Source organism: Pelecanus crispus, chromosome 5, assembly GCF_030463565.1.
Source record: "Pelecanus crispus isolate bPelCri1 chromosome 5, bPelCri1.pri, whole genome shotgun sequence".
NCBI classification, from domain to species: domain Eukaryota; kingdom Metazoa; phylum Chordata; class Aves; order Pelecaniformes; family Pelecanidae; genus Pelecanus; species Pelecanus crispus.
Window position 1 is genome coordinate 78247193 of NC_134647.1, and position 25030 is coordinate 78272222.

At 41.0% G+C, this 25030-nt stretch overlaps 1 protein-coding gene across 3 annotated transcripts in view; it reads left to right on the forward strand.

The window, feature by feature from the left end:
* The first annotated feature begins 1391 nt into the window (after positions 1-1391).
* Positions 1392-25030, forward strand: part of PKN2 (protein kinase N2) — a 55811-nt gene continuing 32172 nt past the window's right edge. For all 3 annotated transcript variants that reach the window (XM_075711602.1, XM_075711603.1, XM_075711604.1), the window contains exon 1: positions 1392-1486. In XM_075711602.1, coding sequence (XP_075567717.1) covers positions 1439-1486 — 48 coding nt within the window. In that variant the 5' untranslated portion in view covers positions 1392-1438. The remainder of the gene's footprint in view (positions 1487-25030) is intronic.

The following is a 25030-nucleotide window of genomic DNA, read 5'->3' on the forward strand; positions in this document are numbered from 1 at the left end:
TTTATCTTGCAGTTCTAGAGCAAACAGACTGCTATTGGCCTGTAGCCACACAGAGATGCACTAGCACAAATGGAACAAATGCTGATGTTTGCATGAAGATGAATCTATCACAAATGCCTCAGCTTATACGAGTTTGACATGAAGGGCACAGACTAAAAAAAAAAAGTTTTAATTGCTTCCACACAGCGTTTTGCATGACTTCAATTAGCCTAGTGTACCATCCAATATTAAGGTGGGATGAGAATGCACGTGTGTATAGACTAGCCAACAGAAAGTTCGTGTTTATGGACAGGTGAAAAAAAAAAAACCAACCCAAAAAACCAACAGACACGGGCAGGAAACGGAGAATAAATGCTCGCGTCACATGCTGCCAAGAGGGAAGAGAAACCATTTCCTCCCAGACGCTCAAACTGACTTTGAAGCTCTCAGGAGCTTATTACTCCGCAGACTAGCTGAACAGTGCGGGCCCCCCCGAACTCACCGAGCACCCCACGTACATATATTTAGCCCTTTAAACTAGTAAGACCCGCATGAACAGCCCCCACTCACCACAACCTCCCGGGCCACTGCTCCAGGTCCCCAGGGCGGCAGGTGGCTGCCCTCTCTCCGGGCGCTTGAGACAAGCACGACCTCTCTCCTTCCTGAGCTAGCTGCTTTTGCTAAAGAAACAGCCGGAAGGTTTTACCTGTCTCCTAGGCCTGGCTGAGCCGAGCCCCAGCAACCCCCAACACCAGGGATGTGACATACGCTCCCCCCCCCCCCCCAACCACCCCCCCCCCCGGCCACCACAGGAGGCAACGAATGCGCTGGAGCTTTACAAAAGGGGCAAGCGCCGGTAAGGGAGCGCGGCGACGCGGGAGGAAGGCGGTGAGGGGGGCGAGGGGTTTGAGGGGGGCGAGGGGTTTGAGGGGGGCGAGGGAGCTTGAGGGGGCTGAGGGGCGCCCTCGCGCCCAGCCCGCGCTCGGCGCCTCGCAGCGCGCGGGATAGGCGGGGCGGGGCCGCCTCCCGGGAGCCCGCTCTTCCTCCCCACAGAGAGACACACACACACACACACACACCCCGTCACGTGCTCCGGGAGCCGCAAAGCGGCGACGCTTTTGCGACAGGGTGACAGCCAAATGGTGCGACATCAGCGGCGGCCGCAGGAGCAGCAGCAGCGGCCGCCGAGCGCCGCCAGGGCCCAGCGCCGCGCCCGGGCGGGGGAGCGCACCGCGGCCCGGCGGGGACCGCACCGCACCGCGCCCCAGCGCGACCCCCATGAGAGGAAGGGGGGCGGCGGCGGCCCCCCCGGCTTCCCCCTGCCTGCCTGAGCGCGGAGCGCTCCCCCCGCCCCCGATGCGCCCTTAGTCCCGGCCCCCGACCCGCCTCCCTCGCTCCCCTCCCCGCCGGCGGCGGCGGCAGCAGCAGCGTCCAGGTGCGGACTTCAAACCCCAGCGCAATGGCGTCCAACGCGGCCGAGAGGGAGATCCTCTTCACCGAGCTGCAGGTAAGCGGCGGCGGCGTCCCTCCGGGCGCCGCCCCGGCCCCGCTCCGCTTCCCCGCGGGGAGGACGGAGCCGCCGCCGGCCCCGCCGCGCCCCGCCGCCCCCTGCCCGCCGCTCGGCGCGGCGCGGGGCGCCCAGCCCAGCCCACCCCGCGGCCGGGCCGGGGCGGCGGCGGAAGCCCGTGCCCACCCCAGGCCGCTTCCCGCCGCTCTCCCCCGGGAGCAGAGGCGCCGCCGCCGCCCGGTCACGGCCCCACCCCGCTGCCGGCCGCGACCCGCTTTTGTCTGCTCTCGCCTCCCTCCTTCCCCCCCGCCGAGCGGCCGCGTCCCTCCGGCGGGGCCTGCCCCGGGCCGCGCCCCCCCCGCCCCGGCCCCGCCGGCTGGGGAGCGCCCTGGGCCGGCGCGGAGGCTGCCCGCTCCCGCCGGCGCGGCCGAGCCGCTGCGGGGTGGCCGGGAGCTCCCGGCCCCTGCGCCGGCCCGGGCTCTGCGCCCGTCGGGGCCCCGCCGGAGGGGCGCCCGGTGGCCGCCCCGGGGTCAGGCCAAGAGCTTTTTCCCCTCAGCGTTGCACGGCGCCGGAGTCGGAGCAGCTTCCTTTATGTAGGCCTTGAACTCGGAGGCTGCGAAGAGGAGAAAATGGTCGGAGCGCCGGTATTTGTCACACGGCAAGGCTTCTTGTCACTCAAAAAAAAAAAAAAAAACCCAACCCCGAAAAAAACACCAACCCCAAACAACCCCCCGACACCGTAAAAGGTCCTGAAAACTCAAGGGTTGGTTGTTTCCATCCCTGTAGTTTGACCAGTTTCGGTTGCCTGCGCAACAGTTACTTTTCTGCTTGTCAGCCGCAGGGTTAGATGCAATTCAGGAGCTTCACTTTTGTGCTCTTATCTTTAAATGTCAGCTCGACCTGCTAGCTCTTCCGCTTCCTTGTCCAAAAGAAAGCTTGCTTTTCTCTTTTTTTTTTTTGCCTTTTTTTTTTTAAATATACACTGCTAAATCTAGACAAGTTGTTATGATTAACCAGGCAAAGAATGTGTCTCAATTTATTAGTCGGACAATTAGCCAAAGAAGTCCATAAATGGAAAGCATTGAATTTAATGTTCGAATGGAAATTAGAAAGGCATGCTTTAAAAAGGAGAAATCTTATTTCCTAAACGCTGTTAAATCCTCCCATGATTTTAAATGTTAGCGATGTGCTCACTCGAGTAACAAAAGAAGGCACAAAAGAGATGTAGCAGTCTACTTAATACTGTAGCGCATGAGATGGCTGAAGGCTAAGAATCCATCTAAAATGCTGAACTTTAATCAGTGGCTCTAAGTGTCTAGGAAGAATTGCTATGTTAATACAAACTTGATATGATGATATATGAGCTGGTAAACCTGTTTGAAGTGGTGAGCTGTGTGAGTAAGTAGCTATGGCAGTGTTACAGGTAAGCTAAACGGAAGCAGAGTTTCTGTAGAGGTACCGAGAGTGGGGTTCAGATAAATTTAAACAGAAACGAGTGGGTTTTTTTGTTTGGGGGGGCTTTTTGTTGTTGGGGGTGGGGAGCGTTGGTTTTATTTGTTTGGGGTTTTTTTTCTTGAAAGATGAGACTGGCAGTGATACTAATTTAAACAAACAAACAAAACAGGATGGATTAGATCCTTTGGTTGCGCTGTCACTTCCATTATGTGTGGTAGCTTCTGTATCGATAAATACAGTTCTTTGGGCAAGACAGAAAGGTTACAAAGTTAACGTGGAAATCCCAGTAGGGTTTAAGCTTTGTAAACTGCTAACTTTTAGGTATTTTTAAGAGGAACTTCCATATCAGGAAGAACCGCTTTAAAGGTGGCGTTTTGTTTGCAGTGACATATATTAGTAGTGGAATGCGAAGACATCAGTATCATTTTTCTTGGGAATTCTTCAAAACAAATTACTCTTCGTATACCTGCGTGTAAAAGCTAGTTTAGCGGCATGTTCCCAAAGTAAAGGGAACTACAGTGAAGTGTGAGATACGCCATTTCACTTGTGTTTCTTCAGGAGGAAACTTCCTCAATCTAAAGACCGCTAACTTAAAAAGTGCTTATATGTAAAATGGGCTTTTACTTGCATATTGCAATCTTGCGCAGAAAGATGAGGAAGTTGTAGAATACATGGCTACAGTAAAGGTTGAAAGCGTCATGTAGCTGGGTTGATCTAGATCATGAACAGTGTGGTTTAGATGTTTTGGTAATACCCGTGAAAACCTGCTGAAAACAAGCTAAACCCAGTGTTAATCCCAAGCTTGATCCTGCCATGGAATCTGAAGTGACTATCAGTCAGCGATCAATATAACACATTGCTTATCGATGTGGTATGTTCTGCCTGCACTTGGTGATGATAGCCCTGCGTACCCCAGCGTGCTGTAAGTAGTTAACTGGTAGGTTTGGATGAAGTTAATGGAGGTGGATCAGCAGCCGTGAATCAATTGAACTTGCCTGATAGAAAGATTGGCAAGCTTTCACAGCTACTGACTAACAGGATGTGAAGTGTGTTCTGAGAAAATATGAAAAACAAAAGGGCAAACTAACTAACTGCTAAGAAAAAAGTGGTGAAACATAGATGTGGTATATGTACTTGTTTCAAAGTGTACTGGGCTTAATTAGACAGGCCTTAAATAGGCCTAAGATCACACTTCTCACGGTGACAGTTTTATACTTAAAAATGTGACTCGGCTAGAGCAGTTTCTTAAAAACCTCTGCTAGCAAACATCCACTAGACATTTCAGTCCTGATTTTTCTATAAAATATTTTCTCCATTCTTCTATACCTCACTGTAAATGTTTCCAAGACAGCTAATAGGATGTGGGAAGTATCTCTTGCTTCTAAGCAAGTTTTCACATAAGTTTGTTCAAGGTGAAAAATGGAACAGTTATTCCTCAGTAGTTAGTAAATGCAAACAAAGTACAAAATCAACTTGGCAGTAAACAAATCCTCTTTTTAGTTTGTTCTGTTCAGTAGCTTCACCAGCAAAATTACCTGATTACCAAAGACTGAAAGATGACATAAAGCCAGCTTACCTTTTTACCTCCTTTTATCTCCAGTACAGGTTCTTTTGTAGGAGGGGAAGGAGCCTGGGTAAGAAAGAGTATTGCTGGTGCTGCCTTCCCTTCCAAAATTCTGCTGTCCTTCTCTGGGCTTGCATCTTTTTAGAACTTTGTCCAGCAGGTAAAGGAGCCTCTCCAGTGCTTGCTTTCAGGTTAATTGCACAGCCTTTAACTCTTTGCTTCCCGGTGGAAGTGGCAACTCTGTTTCATCATAAAATTACACTTTAACTTATGATGCTGGCAGGCTGTTAGGTAAGGCATCCCTGAAATAAAATCTTTAAAGTTTTATTTGAAAAAAAGAGTCCTTTTTTTTTTTAGTCATTATTTTTAAAAAAAAGTTTTTATGAGGTAGCATGTATTTCCAAAGATGTGTGCTTTCTCGGGAGTGATGATAGATGTCAGCATAGTAAGTTGATATGGATGAGGTAACAGAAATTCTTACTTTGAGTATTTAAATGAAGCTATTGTGTATGCAAAATGATTGGACTTCTGTGCTTCTAGGTGTTCTCCACTACTTCTTTTCTAGATAGTCATATAAATGTTTTAAACTTTTGACTTTTCTTGTTAATGTTACAGGATTTATTTTAAGAAAATTTTTGGTTTACTCAAAATTGTGCTTCTAAAACAATACCTGTTTTACATCAGGGGAAAAAAAAAAGGTGTATTACTTGGTTTTATTTACTTAAATGAAATTGTTTAGTCAAGATAGAGAACTTGGGCTGTGCCCTGAAGTAAATAAGCATGGAACAGACCCTCAGTTGCTTCAAATGGAGGTGTTAAAGGCTCTGCTGGGAATGAGTTTTTCAAATTAGGCCATAATACATATTTCTGAAATTACAAAACATTGGCAAAAATGTCTTTATTTCTGTATTGGTCAGAATAAAGGGGGTTTTGAATGGATATTTTGTTTTAATGGAAGCCGTAGTCATCTAATTTCCTAAGATGCTGTACTCGGGAATCTTGAAGCATAAAATTTATGACAGAATCGTGTTTAAAGGCCATTGGTAACTTTTTTCTTTTTTAAAGTAGTGATGAAGAGTACCACAACTGAAATATATGTAAATTAGGCTTACACGATGGCACATCCGGTATAGTTTTTAGTTTGTCTTATTTTTCCATTTCATATCTGGGACAAGAATATTCATAAAATGAATATGATTGGAAAATGCTCAGTATTTTGCTAGTGTGCATGCTATAAATTGGATAGCTGAGTCTTAGATTACACAGCTATGTTTGGTATATACTTTTATATAAAACTAGGCACTTGTACCTCACCGTGTTGGGTTAAGCTACTAGACGGGACTCTGAAGACCAGCCTCTCATTCCTGGCTGCTCTGCTCTCAGCTAGGTGACATTAGGCAGAGGACTTTGCTTACTCATGTCTCAGTTTCCCCATCTTTAGAATAGAGGTAATGATGCTTGCTTTTTTAGAGATTAAAAAGTCCTGGGTATTTATTATTAGCTGTGGTCAAGTGCCTAAGGACGCCTTAAAAAGGTACAAGTAACCTAATTAATCTGTTTTGAACAGACATTGTAATTAGGCTGAACACTCAGCAGTAAGACTGCCTTCAAATACTGTTCAGCTAGGACAGATTAGCCTCAAATAATTTTGAATTACTCTTGTTTCTTCAGAACGAGAAAATGTCACGTTCAAGTGAAAATATCCTGAACTGGTGTACTGCAGTTTAGACATGAAAATGTGTGCACAGCTGCTTGGGACTTCTCAGGTCCCTACAAATGCTTCCAGCACTGGTGGATTTAGGGAAGCACTTCAGGTTTTTTCCATTTGTGGATATATATTACTCTTTAAACAGTACTCTGTTCAAAACTTGTATTAGTAAAATATACATCCTGTTCTCAGTGGAACATAAACAGTCCTTAAAATACCTTTAGGTAGTTGCATGGGTGGGGGGGTTGGTTTGGTTTTGTTTTGGGTTTTTTTCCATCTTCTGAATTCTGTCAGTCTGCCTGTTAATATAGCACCTTGTATGTGATGTAGACTTGTATACATTTGATTGAATTTTCTTTATCAGAGCAGATGTCTTTCTAAGACCCAGATCTGTTATTTTAACTCGCAATAAATTATCAGTGATGGCTATGGAAAAGTATATTTAGTTACAGTATGTGTAATAGCTCTGCTGGAACAGTTTTGTACATTGTGGATGGTTATTACAGTGTAACCTAAAATCTGTAGTGGAGTTACTAGATAAACATGTCCTTTACACTGGGAAACGGTGGTTTAAGGGCTTAATGATGGGATTAAGAACCTCTTCGTCAATGCCCCAGTGCTTTGCTGAATTAGAGACTAAGACGTTACATGGCCTCTACTTAGATTCAGAGTAACAAAGCCTTATAGGTGTGTTATATGCAGCACGAGGGTCTTGGTCTGCTTTTAGTTTTTGCCTTTTCTAGGAATCACTGGTACAAATTGGTTGATGGCAGGCATTTTGTTTGCTTGTTTTGTTTTGTTTTCTGTGTGGATCCAGTAAATGAATGGGTTCAGGAATGGGCTAAGCTGAAGCATCGCTCATGAGATACTGCTCTGTAGCACGGGCAAGGCATTTGTGTGGTACTTTGCAGTTTTAAATATTAATGCTTGGTCTGAATTCCTAGCACAAGCAAAATAGCTCCTGTGCTAGTGTTTGGGGGGAGGAGGGGTTTGTTTTTAAAGAAATGAGATTTCTGTTGCAGGATCTGATCCATGACTTCTGTTACTCTGAGTTACAATTTGGAAGTGCTACATTGAAACAGAAACTAGTAGTGCCATTAGTTAACAAAATGCTTTGGGCCTGTCGTTAACAGTAACGGTATATCTGATTAGTTTGTTTATTTGAACTGCAGCAATGTAATTATGTCACACTGACACAAGTCCACACCATCTTTGTTACTGCCATTTTACAGTTACTGATTACTTACTATGTTTGACAGCTCACCAGTGAGTTGAACTACTTGGGTGGCACTCTGGGCATGCATCCTATGGAGCAAAGTTCTGCTCTGTGGATTTTCTCGTGGTGCTTTGTGGGCTGCTTTCCTGAACCTTCAGGAATTCTGTGACTGTGTGTCAAACTAATGCAGTTTTGTGGCATCCATCCGCTTTGCCAGTGCTGCTACTTACAGCTGGCGAGGAGGGTATTGGCTGAGTTCTGTGGTGAGTAGACGCTACTGTGAGCAGGATGGTAGCGTGCAGTTGCAGGCTTATGTTCAGCTAAATGGACCAGCTCTGCTGGGAATTCTGCTGCTGTTGTACTGTGGGTAGTAGAAGAGGCTGAAATCAAGGTATTCAGGTGAATGCATTTAACTTCACAAAAAGGGTGGGTTGAGAGAGTTCATGTGATCGGTTACTATGGCTCGGTTGTGGGACCACCAGCTGTAGGTAGTGGTGGTCTGATTGCTTTTTAAGAGTAGGCCATACCTTCTGGTTTTGACCTTCTGTTTTTCCTTGATATTAGATACAGATGCAGGTTCCTATACTGTGTATCAACATTACGCCCACTTTGGCTGTGGTTCCTGTTTGCTGCTACAGTGGGGTACAGAGCACTTCTGGAGTGGATGCACCATGATGGCAAAACTCTGCTCTCATCAGTGTAGTTTGTTGCTTCTGCTGGGCAACCAGGGGGAAAAAAACGGAATATTGGCGTAAGTGTAGTTTTTAGGATTACTGCATCTATACTAAAGGCCTTTGTTATTTTATTATAGATATATAGATAGCTATCAGGTAACAAATAAGAAATGATTGACTGGGAAGGGCTGGGCTATGAAAGGTTAATATATGCAGATTTTTCCTGTTCTTTTTTTGTGCCGTAAAGAAAGGTTGATATATGGCAGGATCCAGGGAGGGTTTTCTCTGGCCCATTGTGCAAATCAGGAAAACTGGGCTATGTTGGTAAAAACCTTAATGTGGGCATAACTAAATTAGTTAGCTTTTTCTGCCTCCAGTTCCTGTGGATTTCTTTAAGCCTTATTTTCTTCACTGGAGATGTAATGTTTTTAAATGACAGAGAATTTCTGACTCGTTCTCTAAATAACTACAGATCAGAGAGCTTGTATCTGTTTCATATCTGTAGTGTTATGTATGGTGGTCCAGTGCTGAAGCAAACTGGTCTTTCTGTTGAGGTTTTTCAAACATTGGCTATGCTGCAACATGGTAGCAGGGCTCGTAGATTTTAAGTTACCATTAAACACAAGAGCATGTTAATCTGAAAATGAAAGTAGCAGAGCCAGTGCTATTTCTGTTGAGAAGAACCAGGGGGACAGCTTTCCACTAACTTTCCACAATTGTTATTAGAGTGTCACAAAATGTAGCGGGTGGCAGATCTATAGCCAGGAGAAGGCATAATTAAGTCTGCAATACCAAGGTGCTAATAGGTTGTGTCAAAGTTCTGAGATAAATCACAGGGATAACGTGGGGCTCTGTCTGTTAGTGTGATGGAAACACTTGCAAGCAGATCAGGTTGGAAAGGAGAAATTCTCAGGTGGATTACTACAACAGCAGTGGTTTTCTGAATTAGTGCTGGGCCTTAAACCTGGAGAATATTGCTCAACTCTTGGAATGTAAGGGCAGATACACCTTTTTTTGTTATCTCGTAAAAGTTAATACTCAAAGCACTTAAAGATCGCTATCATGTACAATTTTATGAAATTAAAAATAAAATACATGTACATGAACTTCGTAAGTACATAGGTAACATCCTTCTGTGTACTCACATTTGTTAGACTATTGAAACAAATAGGTTATTAAAAGGAATAAGAGCTAATAGTAAGTGTAATTGTTATTTACCTGTTTTAGAAATAGTACTTGCAGATAATTGTGGTGCATAGCTGTTCTGAAATTACTTTTCATTCTGTATGTATACAATTTTTTTTATATATATAAACTTCATCTAACTTTTGAGGAGAAATTGAGAGTTGGTGATTTAAAGAAGCAGAAAAAAGTCCTGTCTTTTTTTTTTTTTTTTTTAAGTCCCAAACACAAGCTGCCTAATTAAACAGGAAATAATGTTAATGATATGGTGTAGTATATCACTGGCGCTATAGTTTGCTTATGAACTTAGGAACTTTAACATATGCAATCTTGAAAACTGTCAAAAGGAATATTCAGTTTGGTTTTTTTTGTTGTTGCAGATCACTAAGACACAAGGCAGGTTTATGACACAAATTTAGGATGGAAAAGTTCTAGTTGGTTCATTGACCGCTCCATGTGCTGGAACTGGAAGCTTTGCCCGTGCTGACTTGAGGCTGTTTTTCAAAGCGAGTGTCAGACTTTGGTCAGCTGTACTGCTGCTGAAAACGAGTGTGTGCCATGTTGCGTTGCTTTACATTTGCACAGACAGGTATATGGTGAACAGCTTTTGTTGTTAGCTTGGTTTGGTGGGGTTTTTTCCCCCCCTGTAAATTAGTTTTCAGCCAGTTCACATTCACAATCCAGTTCACTGTGTGACCATATAAAGGTTTGTATTGGCGTATATCAGCAAATGGTCTAGGGCAGGAACAAACTGTTAGGGGAGGTTAGGACTGCTGGTTCTTCAGAGTGCTGCTTTTTTTTTTTTCGCCCGCAATGCTGGTTTATGTAGTAAAATGTTTATCAGATTACAGGCTGAGATTTACTCTCGTGTATGTAGCTTTGGGCTACAGACTGTGAAAAGAGTCCAGTTCTGCTGCGGATGAATATATGGATAACGAGCAGTCCATGCACTTGTCTATGGCGATTCTTTTCTAGCTTTGCGTTCTTCAGGCAGGAGGTCTCACGATATGCTGCATGTGACAGTTTAAAAAACTGTCTGAAAAAGCATTGAAAATAGAATTGGTTTGGACATTATGCATGGATGGAAGGTCTAGTTTCATTTAGTTTGATGTCGAAGGTTGAGGACAATGTTAAGGTTTTGTAGCAGTACTCTAGGCAAATGTGGGGATATGTCCACAACTTTATTTGCTAGCTTTCAGAAGTTGCTGTTAAACCTTTTACACACTTGAGGCAAGGAGTAGTTTTGAAAAATCTTGAGGTTTTTTGCTATTTCTCTAACTTAAGTGAGAGAAAAAGTGAGCATTCAATTGAAACAGATGGGATCAAATTTTGGAGTGAAGACAACTTACTGTGCAAATAATAATATAAAATTACTGTCCATAAAGATAATGAAGTGTGTATTACAGTTTGGTATTAATACATTTGTCAGTTATTGAATAGCTCAATAACTGTAAGCCATTTGAATGTTTTGTAGGGAAAAAAACCCAAACAATGAAGAGTTGAATGTTTGCAATAACGGAATACCTCTTAATGGTCACACAAGCATCAATTAAAACACCACTTAGAGGACTTTGAACTACTGTGTACAAGATTGATGCTGTGCTTCCGAGGCCTCGCCAAATTTGGAGGGGGAAAAGGCCTGATAATATGGTGCAGAAATAACAAATTTGAGGCAACAAAGTGATGAGATGTTTTCAAAGTTCTAATGGTGTTGAATTAATTTTCAAAATTATCAATTCTTTTCCGTTTTCCTTGTACACATTGACAAACTCTGGGTGTGTTGTCTTCATAACTCTGCTATGCCATTAGAATCTAGGACTTTTTTTTTTAAGTTTGTGGTGTTGGGGTGAAGGATTATCTTTATCTAAACAAGGAGAGTGGTTCTGGTGATTCCAGATGTTCCAAAGCTCTCTGCTAACAACTGGCTTATTTGTGTAATGTGGGCGAGAAACTTTATGCCAGTCCTTAGATAAATGGAAAAAACTTGCTTAGTTCTGCTCTTCTGCCTACCCTTCTTTTTTCTCTTCTACAGTAAGAGGAACGTGACTCCTTTTATGATAGGTTTGAGGACTTAAACTGCTTACATCACTTAAGTTATTAGCTATGAAATTGAAATTGCTCTTTCATCATTGTGATGCGTATTATCTTATCACTTGGATTTTTAAGTAACATAAGTTCAAAAGCCTCCAAAACTATTGCTGGGAATTTAGGAGGAATGCAAACTGACTGTGTGGCTTGTTGCTTGTTACAAGCATAATATGAAAAACCATCCACTGCTTTTCTACTTCATGTGTTTATTTATATGGGAAGACTTTGCAAAACAATTAAGTAAGTGGAATGTGTTTTAAGAGGATGTTCCCTTTATAGACAGATCTGCATATGACATGACAAGATAATTTCTTCCCTAATTCTCAAATGTGTGGGCTAAAATTATAAGACAAATGATGACAAAGAAGTGTCAGCTTTTCTTAAAAATAAAAGACCAAAGTACATTATCAGCCTCTAAAGTTGTAAGGATGTATGCTGCTGACAACCTGTCCGGAGCACATGGGGAACTACGTGGGCGTAATGGGGTGGGGAGATGGCATACAGTAAACTAGATTCTACCAAAAGGTTATAGAAGCCAGAGTCAGACTGAAGGCAGGGTTTCTAAGGCTTCTATTGAAAAGGACCAAAATAAGCATACTACAGATCTACAGAACATTTTAAAATCAGCAAGGCCTTTTTGTAGGACATGTTCTAAACTTAGTGGCAGCAGTAGAAAAGTAAAAGTACTGTAAATCGTACATGCCTGACTACTAGTGTAGCATTCTTGAACTGCTGCCCATTTAGGACTCGGCAATCTCCTTTAATGGAAGCATGTTTTCTTCAATATTTGAGTTTGTTTATTGCTTATTTATAAGCTCATATGAAGCTGGTGTTTTAGGCTGAGAATGACTGGATGTTAAAAGTTATCATTTGCAAATTATAATATCTGTATAATTAGAGAGCTTCAGGAAGATTATTTAAATTTTGTTCTTGAAACTTAACCCATTATTTAGTGATGATTATTTCTTCAAGTTGCTAGGATTTGTGTCTTCAGTCTCTCCTCTCCTGAAGAGATGGAAACGTGACATTTTGAAATTTAAAACAGATAGCACTTTAACATTAGAACAAAACAATTTATTTCAGAGGGTTTTTTAATTGTTGTTCTCTACTTCTTTATTCATACCAGTTAGTCTGAGTCAAACTAAGTATTCGTCAGTTGGGAGAAAAATGTAATCAGTTTTAACTATTCAGCTTTATCAAGTTAGTTCAAGTATGATTCCTCATCACATAAGCCGCTTCACAAAGTAATACCTAAATCTGACTTCTTGCCTTTTCATTTTGTATGTGCACTTTTCAAATGAAATGGGTATCTATGGCAAAGTACATGGCATTCAGCAGCAGCTAATTTTGATTTGGGGGGCAAACTCCTTTCTTGAATTCTGCCTTTTGTTGTAACCTACTGCAAAATGCAGAAGCAATTTGAACTTTAGAAGTTGGTGTTCACCTGTATTAGGATTCTGTACAAGAGAATGAGTGAATGTATTCTCAAGCTTTAATGCTAACAGAATTAAGAAAAAAATAAAGTCCTTAGAAGTTTCTTAAGTGCCGGAGGAAAAAGAACATCAGTCTGCCATAGAGTAGTATTCAGTATCATCTTCTATTTTTCAGGTTAGCAGCCAGCACTAATATTAAAGTGTTCTTTTTTTAAAGTGTTTCTTTTTGATGGGAGTAACTCAGCGACACAGTCAGGGCAGCAGCTGCCGTGCACGTGGGAATTGGTTTCTTTAACTCCAATTTGATTCTTGAACCAGATGACCTTGGGTATGAAAGAAAGGCACAGGAGATACAAGTTCTGCAAGTGGTCTCCCATTTTTTTTTTTTTTTAACTCTTTGCTTTCTATAATAGACAGTACTGGTTTATGGACTCAAAAGTAACATTTCATTTCTTTAGCATTTGTCTGCCTTCCTGCCTGTTGCATTTACTGGAATTAATTTACTGTCAATTTAAGGTTTATACAGTACTTCAAGTAAACAGATTTTTAAGACTTAACTGCAGGCATCCATATTCTGAATTGATTCACATACATTTTCTAAACTATGCAGTTGAATTACTTTCTTCTTGATTTCCATCTAGCATGTAATATTTTCTGCAGATTTCCTTCACTGATTTTTGTCTTGCACTTTGCTACCCTTGTATGTTGAAAATGTCAGATGTTTCTAATTACTTTTAATTATTAATTTTTCCACTGTTATAAAAATAAGCTGTCTACTGTCCTGAAGTATTTAAGTGTTTCTTTAGTGCAATGAATATACTTGAAGCTTAGTACGTAGTCAAGTACATCTACTGAGAATTTCTGCAAATCCGAGTTACAGCAGCAATGAGCATTTTGGTGGCATATACTGGGAATGATCAGAGATGCCACTTGCTCCCTTGGGGTTAGCAAAAGGAGAAGGGGAGGGCTGGCTGTGGTTCTGGCATCTTCAGAAAATGGGGAGAACCTGTGTCTAGGCAGAAGCATTGGCTGTACCCCAAAATGTTTATAATAATGCCAGTTCATTGCGTTCTGGCTAGGTAGAACAGTGGGAAGGGTGTGAAAAAGAAACCAGTAAAGATCAGAGAGGTGAGAGAAGTGTACAGTTGAGAGGATGCTAGCCTGAGCTAAATGTAGTATCTTATTTTGGAAGATGGTGTAGACAGATTGAGACTGTACTTTATTTTTGTGTAGTTTAATTTCTTTTTTTATTATAGAGACGGCTTTTTATTTCTCTCCTGTGACTCTTGACATCTTTAATAGAATGCTTGAGAGAGCCTCCAAAAACACACACGCCCCCACCCACAACCCCCCTTTCAAATACAGCTAGGAAATAGCCACGACCTGACAGAAACTTAAATTTTAGGAGAATATGCTGGTCTCTTTGATCAAGTAGAAGTCATCTTCCTGCTCGTATTTTTCAGTCAAAAGTTAGTTTGTATATTTTTGTCTTCTAAAGATGACATGCTTTAGATTAGATAGCTCATTATAGAGGAATACATAGTAGATACTCTTGGGAATGCAACAGGTTAAACTTCAACCATAAATAGCTTCTGACTGCAGTAATTTCTTTCTTTAGCTTAAAGGACTTCTTCATGAAGGTTTTGCTGAATGTCATATCTAGAGTATTTTTTGTAGCTCTTGGTTATTAATAAAGCAGAATATCCTGCTTCTGTTTAACGTTTTTCATGCTACAGTTTCAATTACTAACTAAAGAGTTTTCTCAGGCTGCTAACTAAAATGCCTCTGAACTGGAATGAAGTGGAAAACTTGTAGCCTTGGAGAAGAATGTCTTGAAAGTTATGAGCATATCAAAATCAGTTACACTGGAATATTGGCAACAAATATTCCTAGACCATTTTTTAAAATTGTGTGTGTGAAAACTACTGTGTATATATGCCCTGTAAAATAGGGTAAGGCTTTTATTATCAAAAAAATTGATCAATTTAGGATAAACAGAGGTCAAATACCACATTCAAGATTGCATTCACGTGATTTGTGCTGGAAAGCACATAGAATGCACGTGTAATCTTACCCACTCCGAAAAAGGAAGGGCATTGAAATCACTAACAAGTATGTCTCATTGTGGGCTTTCTGAATACTCAACGATATGAAAAGCAACATCTCATTCCCCTAGTTTAATGCAGTTGTAAGGCAAGAAGTTTTTGCCATTATTATATAAACGTGGGTTTATAGCATATCCTTTAAGATTTATAGGCATATCTATACCTGATGCATTGAAAAACTGTTGGTTTATGCTGCTTTATTTGTGTTATGTTACAGGTCTCACTGGTGCATTGGTTATTTGGAAACCGATGCTTCCCATTTTCAATGTAGCTGATACTGAAACTGTGCTGGTAACAAGCTAGAAGGAAGAGTCTTACACAAGTATATATGCAAAATGGGAAGCAGCTGACTTGGGAGACGGTACTGAGACTGAACACAAAGAGTAAAACTTGTTAAATGAGCATTAAGAAATCCTTCAGCTAAAACCCTAGGCTTTTGTTCAACACTTCTCACTGTCAACTTCATTTACATGTCAGAGATTCATTTTGGGTCATAAGAAGGTAGATTTGGATTACTGTACTGCAGGTCACTGGGGGATCAGGGCTTCTAAAAACTAAGAAAAGGTAGAAAGTTTTTAAAACCAAAACTTTAAGCAGATTTGTATTTTGAAATGTAAATGTATTAAGAATTCTTTGTAGTCCTCGTAATTAGTAAGTGAAATCACCTGCCTCTCTTTCATTGCTATGGCATATAAAGCAGTTAAGTCGGGAAATTTTCTTTTTGCTTGTGTTGTGAGTTAAGACAGGTTTCTGTTTCTTCATGACTGCTCTAATACCTAGGGAATTCTTCAATAGCAGATGGGCATTAAGAGCAAGTGAGCCATTTCCTACCATATTTCAAGGGTCAGAGAAAGAAAGGTTGCAAAAACACTATTCAAACATATCACAGCATACATCAGTGATGCTCTGTAAAAGCCTCAGACAAATGGGGATGTGAAGTAATGCTTCTATAAATAACTCTGTGTTCATCCATAAACTTTTACTGCAAAGGCATGGAATGAGATGCCTGCATCTCTACAAGTGGAATTTTGGGTGTGGCAATACTTATTATCCCTGATAGTGAAAAGTGATCTTTTCTACTGACCACCTGTAAAGATGAGGAAAGGATTTAAGGAGGCTTTTCCATCCTTCTTTTACTGCTGGAGATGAAAACGGGAGCAGCATTTCCAGCTGGTTGGAGTGTGAGGTAGTGACTTCAGATATAATAGCCAAAACTACTGTGAAGGAGTTCTCAATCCTGGATTATAAAGCCATAGTTCCCTGGTATAAATACAAACATACATCCCTTTCCTGTAATAACGGATTCAGCTGCCAAGCTGGGGAAGCCATAAGCTGTGGTGAAGGCACTCTCGCACAGTCCTAGAAAGCAAAAATTCTGGTTCCTTCACCAGGATCTAGTATTTAGCCATTTGGCCTGTTGCCTCATAAAACAGATGTTAGTATTATCTCTGATATGTATTGCTGCATTTGTAATGTACAAAATAGTTGGCTGTTAAAGATGATGGCTTAATTAGAGTGGAATGTAGACTCTCAGCTCTTCCATTAGTTTTGCAATGGCTAAAAATAGCTCCTGTAAAATACAGTAAAGTTAAATGGACTAACGTAGCAGTTGTCTGTGCTGAAAGCTGGAATTGCCAGAAACAGAGAGGGTTGGGTTTTTTTTTTTTAAATCATAATTATCCATCCCAGAAACAGAGATTCTCATACGTGGATCACTTTGTTGTGCTTTTCAGATTAAAGAAATTAGTGTTTCATTCTTTAACAGTGTCCCAACGCTTGTATGTGTTATTGAGAAATTCCTGTTTGCTAGCTGAGAATTTTTTTACATCTTTTCAATGATTTAAGATTTTTTTAACCTGCACTGAAAGAACAGAAAAGTCCCAAATTGTACTGACGAGTTCTTGTAGTAAGGCATTTTAGCATTCTTCTCCTGTAGTTTAGTTAGAATGTGTAACACTTTTATTTAAGTACCACCACTTACAGATGTGGCAATAGCTGATACTGTAATTTGTGGATGAGCAGAATGGTCAATCTGTTGCATTATCTGAGATAGATAATAATACCTTTTAATTAGGTAATAGTAGCTATTATCTAATTCATTTTTATCATAATAGAAGAGAACCACCTTACAAATGGGAGTGGACCAGTTTGTCATTAAGTATTAATAACTGGGGTTTGGGTTCCTTGGGGGTTTATTTGGATATTTCTGTGTAGTGATTAAAACTTCTTTACAAGCAGAAATTTAACCACACGTGTTTATCTTAATGTTAACATTACAGCCCTTGAAAATGCATAGTTGCAATGTTAACTTTACATTAAGGTAAGTGTACTTTTGGAGGCGTGCCCAACAAACTCTCACCTTTGTACGGTGTGCGTTGTGTTTGAGGAGGAGCTATCAAAGTCATAAGGCATGGTGGTGACTCATGTCTGTTGACTGACCTTTTTACCTTTGAAAGTCTCTTCTACCAAATTAAATATCATATCCTGTAGCTTGCGTAATAGAGTAGTATTATTTTTTCCAGCATCTCGAGCTATATTTGTAATATTATTCTGCTCTGAATGTTAGACAAAATTCAGCAAATATTTCATATGAAAAAAACAATAAAAGTATATTGAGGTGACATGAAACAAAATTATACTAACTTTCCGTAGCAGCAGAAATGCTTTATTTTAGGTGTTTGCTTTAACACATGCTTCAACAGATACCTTGCTAGTTATGTTTTATTTGGGGAAGGGGGAGAGTGTTTATCTCTTGTGGACAGATTACTAGTTTCTGTATTACTAGTACTTAGAGGCAAATTCTCCACACAACATTTGCATGATGACCTTAGCTTTATCTTAAATAGTTCTCTTTCTTCAGTAAGTTCTGTTAGACTTCGAGCATTTCAGAGCAGTAAAACAACTGCTTGCACCAAACTTGAGCTTAATGTAACTACAGAGAAATCAATCAAGTCACACTGAGACAAGTCTCGTGATAAGAATTGCTCTCTCTCAAAAAAAAAAAAAACCAAACCCCCAAAAAACCTTGGTTTAGTCCCTAGCAGTAACTCAAAGTGAGTGTATTAATTTCTAAAAGAAATGGATATTATGCATACCCATACATAGTATTTGGCAAGAATATTAAAATAGACACTTTATTTTAAAAGTACATACTGTATATATTCAAGAAATAATTCTAGGCCATTAGGATTAAGTTGTTTATATATTTACATGGTATAGAAAATTACAGATGTTCCCATGAAGAAAACAATAACTCCATGTTTATTTGGACGTGTTTAAAATAACAAACAAACAAAACAATGCCAAAACCCACCAAAACCTAAATCCCTTTCAATGCTTATTTTTGCTATATACTTTTTAATTTTTTTTTTTTCCAAAGCAGCCTCAAACTGTCAAACACACAAAAATAGTAATTTCTCTGCTAATTACCAGTCTTCACATTATCTGTGTGATGGGGTCTTAAGAATTTTTCCTCAAAGTATGTCTCAAAAGAAGACTAAGTTTTTCAGATCAAACTTGGAAAATGCAAACCAAGTTTGTGCATGGATTCCTGTGTTGGCAGTAGGAGATACGACACGCATGCGTGTCCATTTTTGCTGCCTAGTCCAGTACATTACAAATACAGCTCCAGTTCAGAGTCTGTGCCTAAGGGACTTCTTTTCTTAAATATATTGTGCTGCTTTGAAGTTGCTTTTCTTTCATTTATTGAACTGTCATTTAATCCACCTGGTTTTCCTCATCTTTTAAACAGGAGCGTGTGTATCTATCACATTACAAATACATGCTATGATAATGTTCCAGGAATTAGCTGAGAAATTATCATTTCAGTGCTTCTACTGCTTGCATCTAGGTGAGGCTGCATTTTCGGGGAATTACTTCAGTCTTCTTGGCACAGTTCTATGATAGATCATTATTGGAGATACTTCCAGTGTGCAGTATGGTATTAACAGCTCATAAAATCTTTTTCCCTGTATCTTGAAAGAGCTCGTTTATATTTTGGCATTTAATAGAGCTTCTACTACTGTGTGTGGTCTGCTTGAAACCGTATTAATGATGTAAAATGCAGTTTTCTTCCGAGTATGTATTCTGCTTCTTGTTATACTAACTCAGTTACTGTAGCACCACTGATAATCATTGGTACTTCACATGCACTTAAAAATTAGAAGCTAAATTAAAACTAAGACAGCAAGGTCTCGTAGAGAATGGAGGAGTGGCGTTGTTATAGGCATAATTTCATACACTGATCTTGTTCCTGGACACATGTAAATGCAAGTTGTGACAGCAGGCCCCATTCATCATAACGGGGATTTGTGCTGTTTCTTTTGCACATCTGAAACTAGAGAGGGGAAGGTTTATTTGTGCTGTGCTGGGCTGCGTTGGAATTTTTTGGCTGGGGGTAGGAACTTGATAAAAGTTTGGAAACCGCTGAAGTGTCTGTACCACGCCTGTTGCCAGAATATCTAGTCATGCTGCTTGGATACCGTAGCCATCTGCTGATCCCAGATTCAGGTGCTCCTTGCTTGTGCTGTGCCACAGCCTCCGCCGAGTCCTCGCGATCACGAGAAAGGCGACTGCGGGGATTTTCTCTGAATGTCATATTTCTTTGCAAGCCTCCTTGCAGGTCCTTCTCCTAGCATAAAACCATCAGGAGCTGCTGCAATAGGGTCTGGAGTACAGGGCTGATGAGGAGCGGCTGAGGGAGCTGGGGGTGTTTAGGCTGGAGAAGAGGAGGCTGAGGGGAGACCTTATTGCTCCCTACAACTGCCTGCAAGGAGGGTGTAGTGAGGTGGGTGTTGGTCTCTTCTCCCATGTAGTTAGCGATAGGACGAGAGGAAATGGGCTCAAGCTGTGCCAGGGGAGGTTTAGGCTGGAAATTAGGAAAAATTTCTTCATGGAAAGAGTGGTCAAGAATTGGAACAGGCTGCCCAGAGAGGTGGTGGAGTCCCCATCCCTGGAAGTGTTCAAAAAACGGGTAGATGTGGCACTTGGGGACATGGTTTAGTCTAGCCTACCCTTGATTGGCTTCGAGTAGACTTGGTAGTGTGGGTTAATGGTTGGACTGGATGATCTTAAAGGTCTTTTCCAACCTAAACGATTCTATGATTCTACAATAAGAAGCAGCTGCAGGCAGCATTTCTTAAAATGTTTTCCTCCCCTTCTGTGGCAAGGAAATCTCTCTCGTGCACCCCTTTCTGTAATCGACGTGGGCACAGCACTGCACGCCCCAGCTTCCAGTGCCGTAAGCAAGTCTGTGCTGCTGTTGGAGGAGGTCTGTGCACCTTTTGCTGAGATCTTGACCACAATCACATTTGCTTCTGTGCGTTAGTAAACGCTGGCCTAATCGGGGATTGTTTGTGGCTGGAAGCCTAGATGTTAGCAAGGAATCCCCGGGGAATTTTATTACGTGTTTAGGTGCGATGCTCTGGCTGAGGCAGGCCACCCAGCTTTTCATACAGGTGCTGGAGGACCGAGTGCTGCAGCCTAGCAGCTATGGTGTGATTAAAAGCAAACGTTCCTCCTGAAGCGTTCATCGGGGCAACAGCCGAAACTGGGAGAGAGGGGCAGAAGGGACCAGCTGACTGAGGACTGTACGTTGGACATCCCTATGTTGAGGAACACTTTTTTTTTATCTATTTCATCTCTTATAGATGCAGCCAGGCACCCACTGTTTGCGCACAGGAATTGAACCCCATTTAATCAGTGTCCGACTGGAATTCATCCGCTATATATAGTGGATAAGTATAATGCAATGCACTATGGATATTTGTGCCTTAAGCAGCTTCTTGTTACAAAGCAGAGAGCTGTGACTTAGATTAAACTTAAATCCTGATTTGCGACATGTTAGCACAGCAAACTAATGCCAAAATCTATTAAGCCTCCAAGGTTGGTGGGGCTTTTTGGTGTGGTGGGTTTTGGGGTTTTTTTGGGTTTTTTTTTTTTTTTTTTTTGTTCTTGATGTTGGGTGAGTGCTGAGATCTTGACCACAATCACATTTGCTTCTGGGCAGGAGGAAATAGCCCATGTAGTTCCAGTAATCCAGACAAGCCATCACATCTGGTTTTATGAATGACTTCAGGGGGGAAGGGAAATTTGCAATTGATTAACATTGTTCTTAAAATCAAAGACTACTGTAGTTTCAGGAATTACTATAGAGAGCTTCAGGGACCTTGGCAGTTAGTTCAGAAAAACAACTTTTTTTTTTTCTTTTCCCCCTAAAAGATTATTCAGAAAATCATACTGAGACACCTAGTAGTTCCAAATCTGTACTTCCTGCTCTTCAAAATGAAATGAAAAAATTAACAAACATTTAGTCTTTCTGGATTGTGGTATTTTTTTAAATGACACATAAGATGAAAATCCTATTTTTATATTTGAAATCAGTATGCTTATATTAAATAACCAAGCATTTTTTACATCCTTGTCAAACAGGTTTTCTTTTGTTTAATTGTCTATTATTATCTGTTGAAATGGTTACTAAATTCAAGAGGATATGAAAATGAATGCTAATAGTTTCAGGAAAAAAATATATGCAGTTTTACTGTGAGTTTTGATATGGTCGTGGTTTGTTTTTTTTTTTTCCCCCTAAAGGCAGGTTGAATGTGTGCTAGTAGCAAGTCAATGTGAAGTGTAAATAGTATCGTGCATGACTACTCATCAGCTGTTAAGCAGGCTGTAGTTTAAGGCTCCGCTTCCCTTCTATAACACTTCCTACCAGAAGTCAGCAATCTGAATTCTTGCCCTGTTCAATATTCTCTGTGGTGTATACGTGGTATAACGCAGTGCAGCTGTACTGTGCTCTTAGGAGCGAGTCTTTGGGAGTTATTAACGCCCGGGATTTTAGCATTACCTTTCTTCTAAGAGGTGGTAATTTGAGAATCTCATTTTGGCTTGGAAGTCATTCAGTTTACACAACTTAAGCAGATTCTCTGATATGTTCAGCTTCATGGTACTCTCTTCTATTCAGCAGTACCATTTCCATCATTCAGCAGTTCGGATGTTTTATTCTTAAGTGGGAGTTTGGGTGGTAAATGCAGTTTGGCAAGGCACCTGCTTCACCGATTATTTGGTTCAGAATTGACCTGAGGAAAAAGTGCAGGGCCCCCATGGGTTTTTCTAAACACCACTGCTACTCTCTTTCACCGCCATCAGCCAGAATAGACTCTGTGTGTGTTATTAAAAGACACGCTCAGCCCACTACCCATCATTTTCAGCAACCATACTTAAAACATTTCCCAGGAGGACAGAAATTGAAGGCTGGCATCTTGAATTCATCTGTGCAAATAGATAGTCTTCGAGCCAGCAATCAAAGTGAGGTTGAGTCATTAAGCCGTTGCAGTAGGAAAGCTGTATATGAGGGGGGTTGGTTTGGTTTTTTCCTTAAAGCACTGGTATCTAATTTGCGGTCCGTGAGAGTTCGTTGTAGTAAACATGGTTTTAGTTTCATTACATGCTCAAATGTTTCAGAAACGTCCAGTCTGATTCATAAACACGTATTTTCCCATTGCAAAGACGTATGCACCACTGCCTCTAATTGCTTTCCGTACGGCGCAGGAGCAGGTTGTCAGGAGCAGCACCGGGTGCCTGCTGCCCTTCCTTTGCTGCTGGGGCAGAGAACTAGGTCACCAGCAGCCTGCCGCCCGGCGAGGGGGAGAAGAAGGGTGCTCTGCCGCCCGGCGAGGGGGAGAAGAAGGGTGCTCTGCCGCCCGGCGAGGGGGAGAAGAAGGGTGCTCTGCCGCCCGGCCCGCTCTGGGACCGCCCAGCAAAGACTGGCTCCTCTCTCTTAACCAGCAGTCAAAAGACTACCAGAATTAAAAAAGAAACTGAGAATCGATAACTGGCTGCCCATTCTTTTGTCTTCGATTTTAAAGCAGCGAGGCCTGTTCTCTGTTTTGCCAGCCCGAGTGGTTTAGTCATTAGCTGCTTCAGAGCATTTCCACTCATAAGATATTTTATGTTAAATGATTCTGGGAGGGAGGGTAAAGGAAGTGGCTGTGCAAAATCCATCGATGGTTTCTTGGCATAGAGAATGCAAATGATTTCTCCTGTCGTTGCACCCTGCCTGCTTGAGCAGTGTGAAGGAAAGGACCTGGCCCCCGCCTCCGGCCGTTGTTTCTTTTGACGTACTTAATGTTCAGGTTGAGGGGACAGAACACCGATGTCCTAATGGATGTGAGACAACCTGGGAGAGAGTTTATCCAAATGGGGAAAAGATTTTTTTTTTTTTTTTTTTTAAGAATCTTTAAGTCTAACAAGAGACTTGTCATAGGTTGTCATCAAATAAAGCTGGAATATCCTGTGTTTTAAGTCACTTCTCAGTTTAAAAGTAGAGTTTGAGTTTGGCATTTTGGGAGGTGCTATTCTTAAAAAAAAAAAAAAAAATCCTACCTCAGTTCTCTTACTCAACTCGTAGATGTTCTGTCCGTTTGTGTCCATCTTGGCATTATCTCCATTTTAAAATGGAGCATTGCTGAGGCTACTCATCTCTCCAGCACGAGGATCTGTCGCAAACCTACGTTGCTTCCCAGCAGCGAAACGTGTCAGTGCAGGAGTGGAGCAACTTTGCTTGCAGAACACGCTCTTGCTCTGCGTTCACAGCGACCTTCAGGGTCACTCAGTGCACGGTTGCCTCCTTGGAAGGCTGTTTATTTGCCAGTGACCCTTGTGCCAGGTGACACATCGAGGTGACTAGGTGACACGATACGTTTAGTTCAAAGGTATAATTAACTCCTGGATGACAGGAGAGACAGAAGGAGCACCATCTGGGGCTTTTGGGGGGATTTAAAGATGAATGCTTAAATGCACAGGCGATGTGTCCAGTGTTAGCATCCACGCTATTGAACTCTTAGCTGTCTCGGAAGCAGATTGAAGAAGATGGCTCTGTATCCTGAAACCCTTAAGTCCAGGGATAAAGATGCTGCTGAGACTGCTCAAGCTGAGGAGAACTTTTAACTTAATTACTGGATATTTGGAATGCAAATTACTAATGATCATGGAGATTTAATTTAACTGAAGACTTGTTAGAGACTCCATATCTGGAACAAGGGCTCCAAAAACCTGTTTATGGAAGAACATAACATCTCTTTGACAGGTGGGATGTAGGGCTTGTAGAGGGATAAAAACCTCCCCCGTAACAAAATACGTTATTGTTCAATAGATAAACAATTAACCGAAGTCTCTCTGGAAAACCCTAGTCAACACTATTTCTGAATTATTTATATTTTAATTACATTGTTCTGTTTGAGAAGTGTATGTTCTTGGCATAATTTTAGCATACTTCAGGTGCTATTGGAAAACGGAATAAAGTTTTTTCTCTTGGTTTTGGGGTGGTTTGGTTGTGGGTTGGTTTTTTTGCATTTACCACTTGTCTTTCTCCTGTGAACTTTGTAAAGTGTAATATCATGCTTTGAAGGAGGTAGATGATGAGTTTATTTCTAGGAAGCTTGCAGAACAAGTGCAAAGGATTATGGTTTAAAAATAGATACTTTTTTATTTACAAACACTGGTTTTGACCTGGTTTTAAAGGCTAAATAGTAGTATACTAACCTTGAAGCTCTTTTTTTTACATCCTAAATTTTTATGTTAGACAAATAGGAAAATCAAAGATATGAATCTAATTTGGATATACTTTTTACTTAAATAGTTTGCTATATGAATTTATTTCCAGTTTCAGTTGTTTTTCAGAACACTCAACACATCATGGTTGGTTTCCTACATTATGGATATGAACCTTTGTACTAGATGCTCATCACTATTGATTATTCTTTAAAAAAAAAAGTTGATTCTTTTTATATGTCTATATATGGAAACAATGTCATGTATTTCCCAGTACAACTATTAATAGCCTCTCTACATATGCATAATAAATTATTTATTTTAATCTGCACTAACAGAAATGTACTTACAGGAATCACAAGTGCACTTCAAGTATAAATTTGCATGATTTGTTTCCTCTTCCATTTCTTACTCAGCTTGTCATTTCTAAATTGCTTGTTTGTTGTCTTTGTCACTGATAGACAAATTCTGTGGCAAGACAGTGATTCCAACTACTTTTAATATTTATGAATCTTTGCATGGCTTACTTCTTGTACTAAAAGTAGCAGCTATGGGTAGAAATGTTTT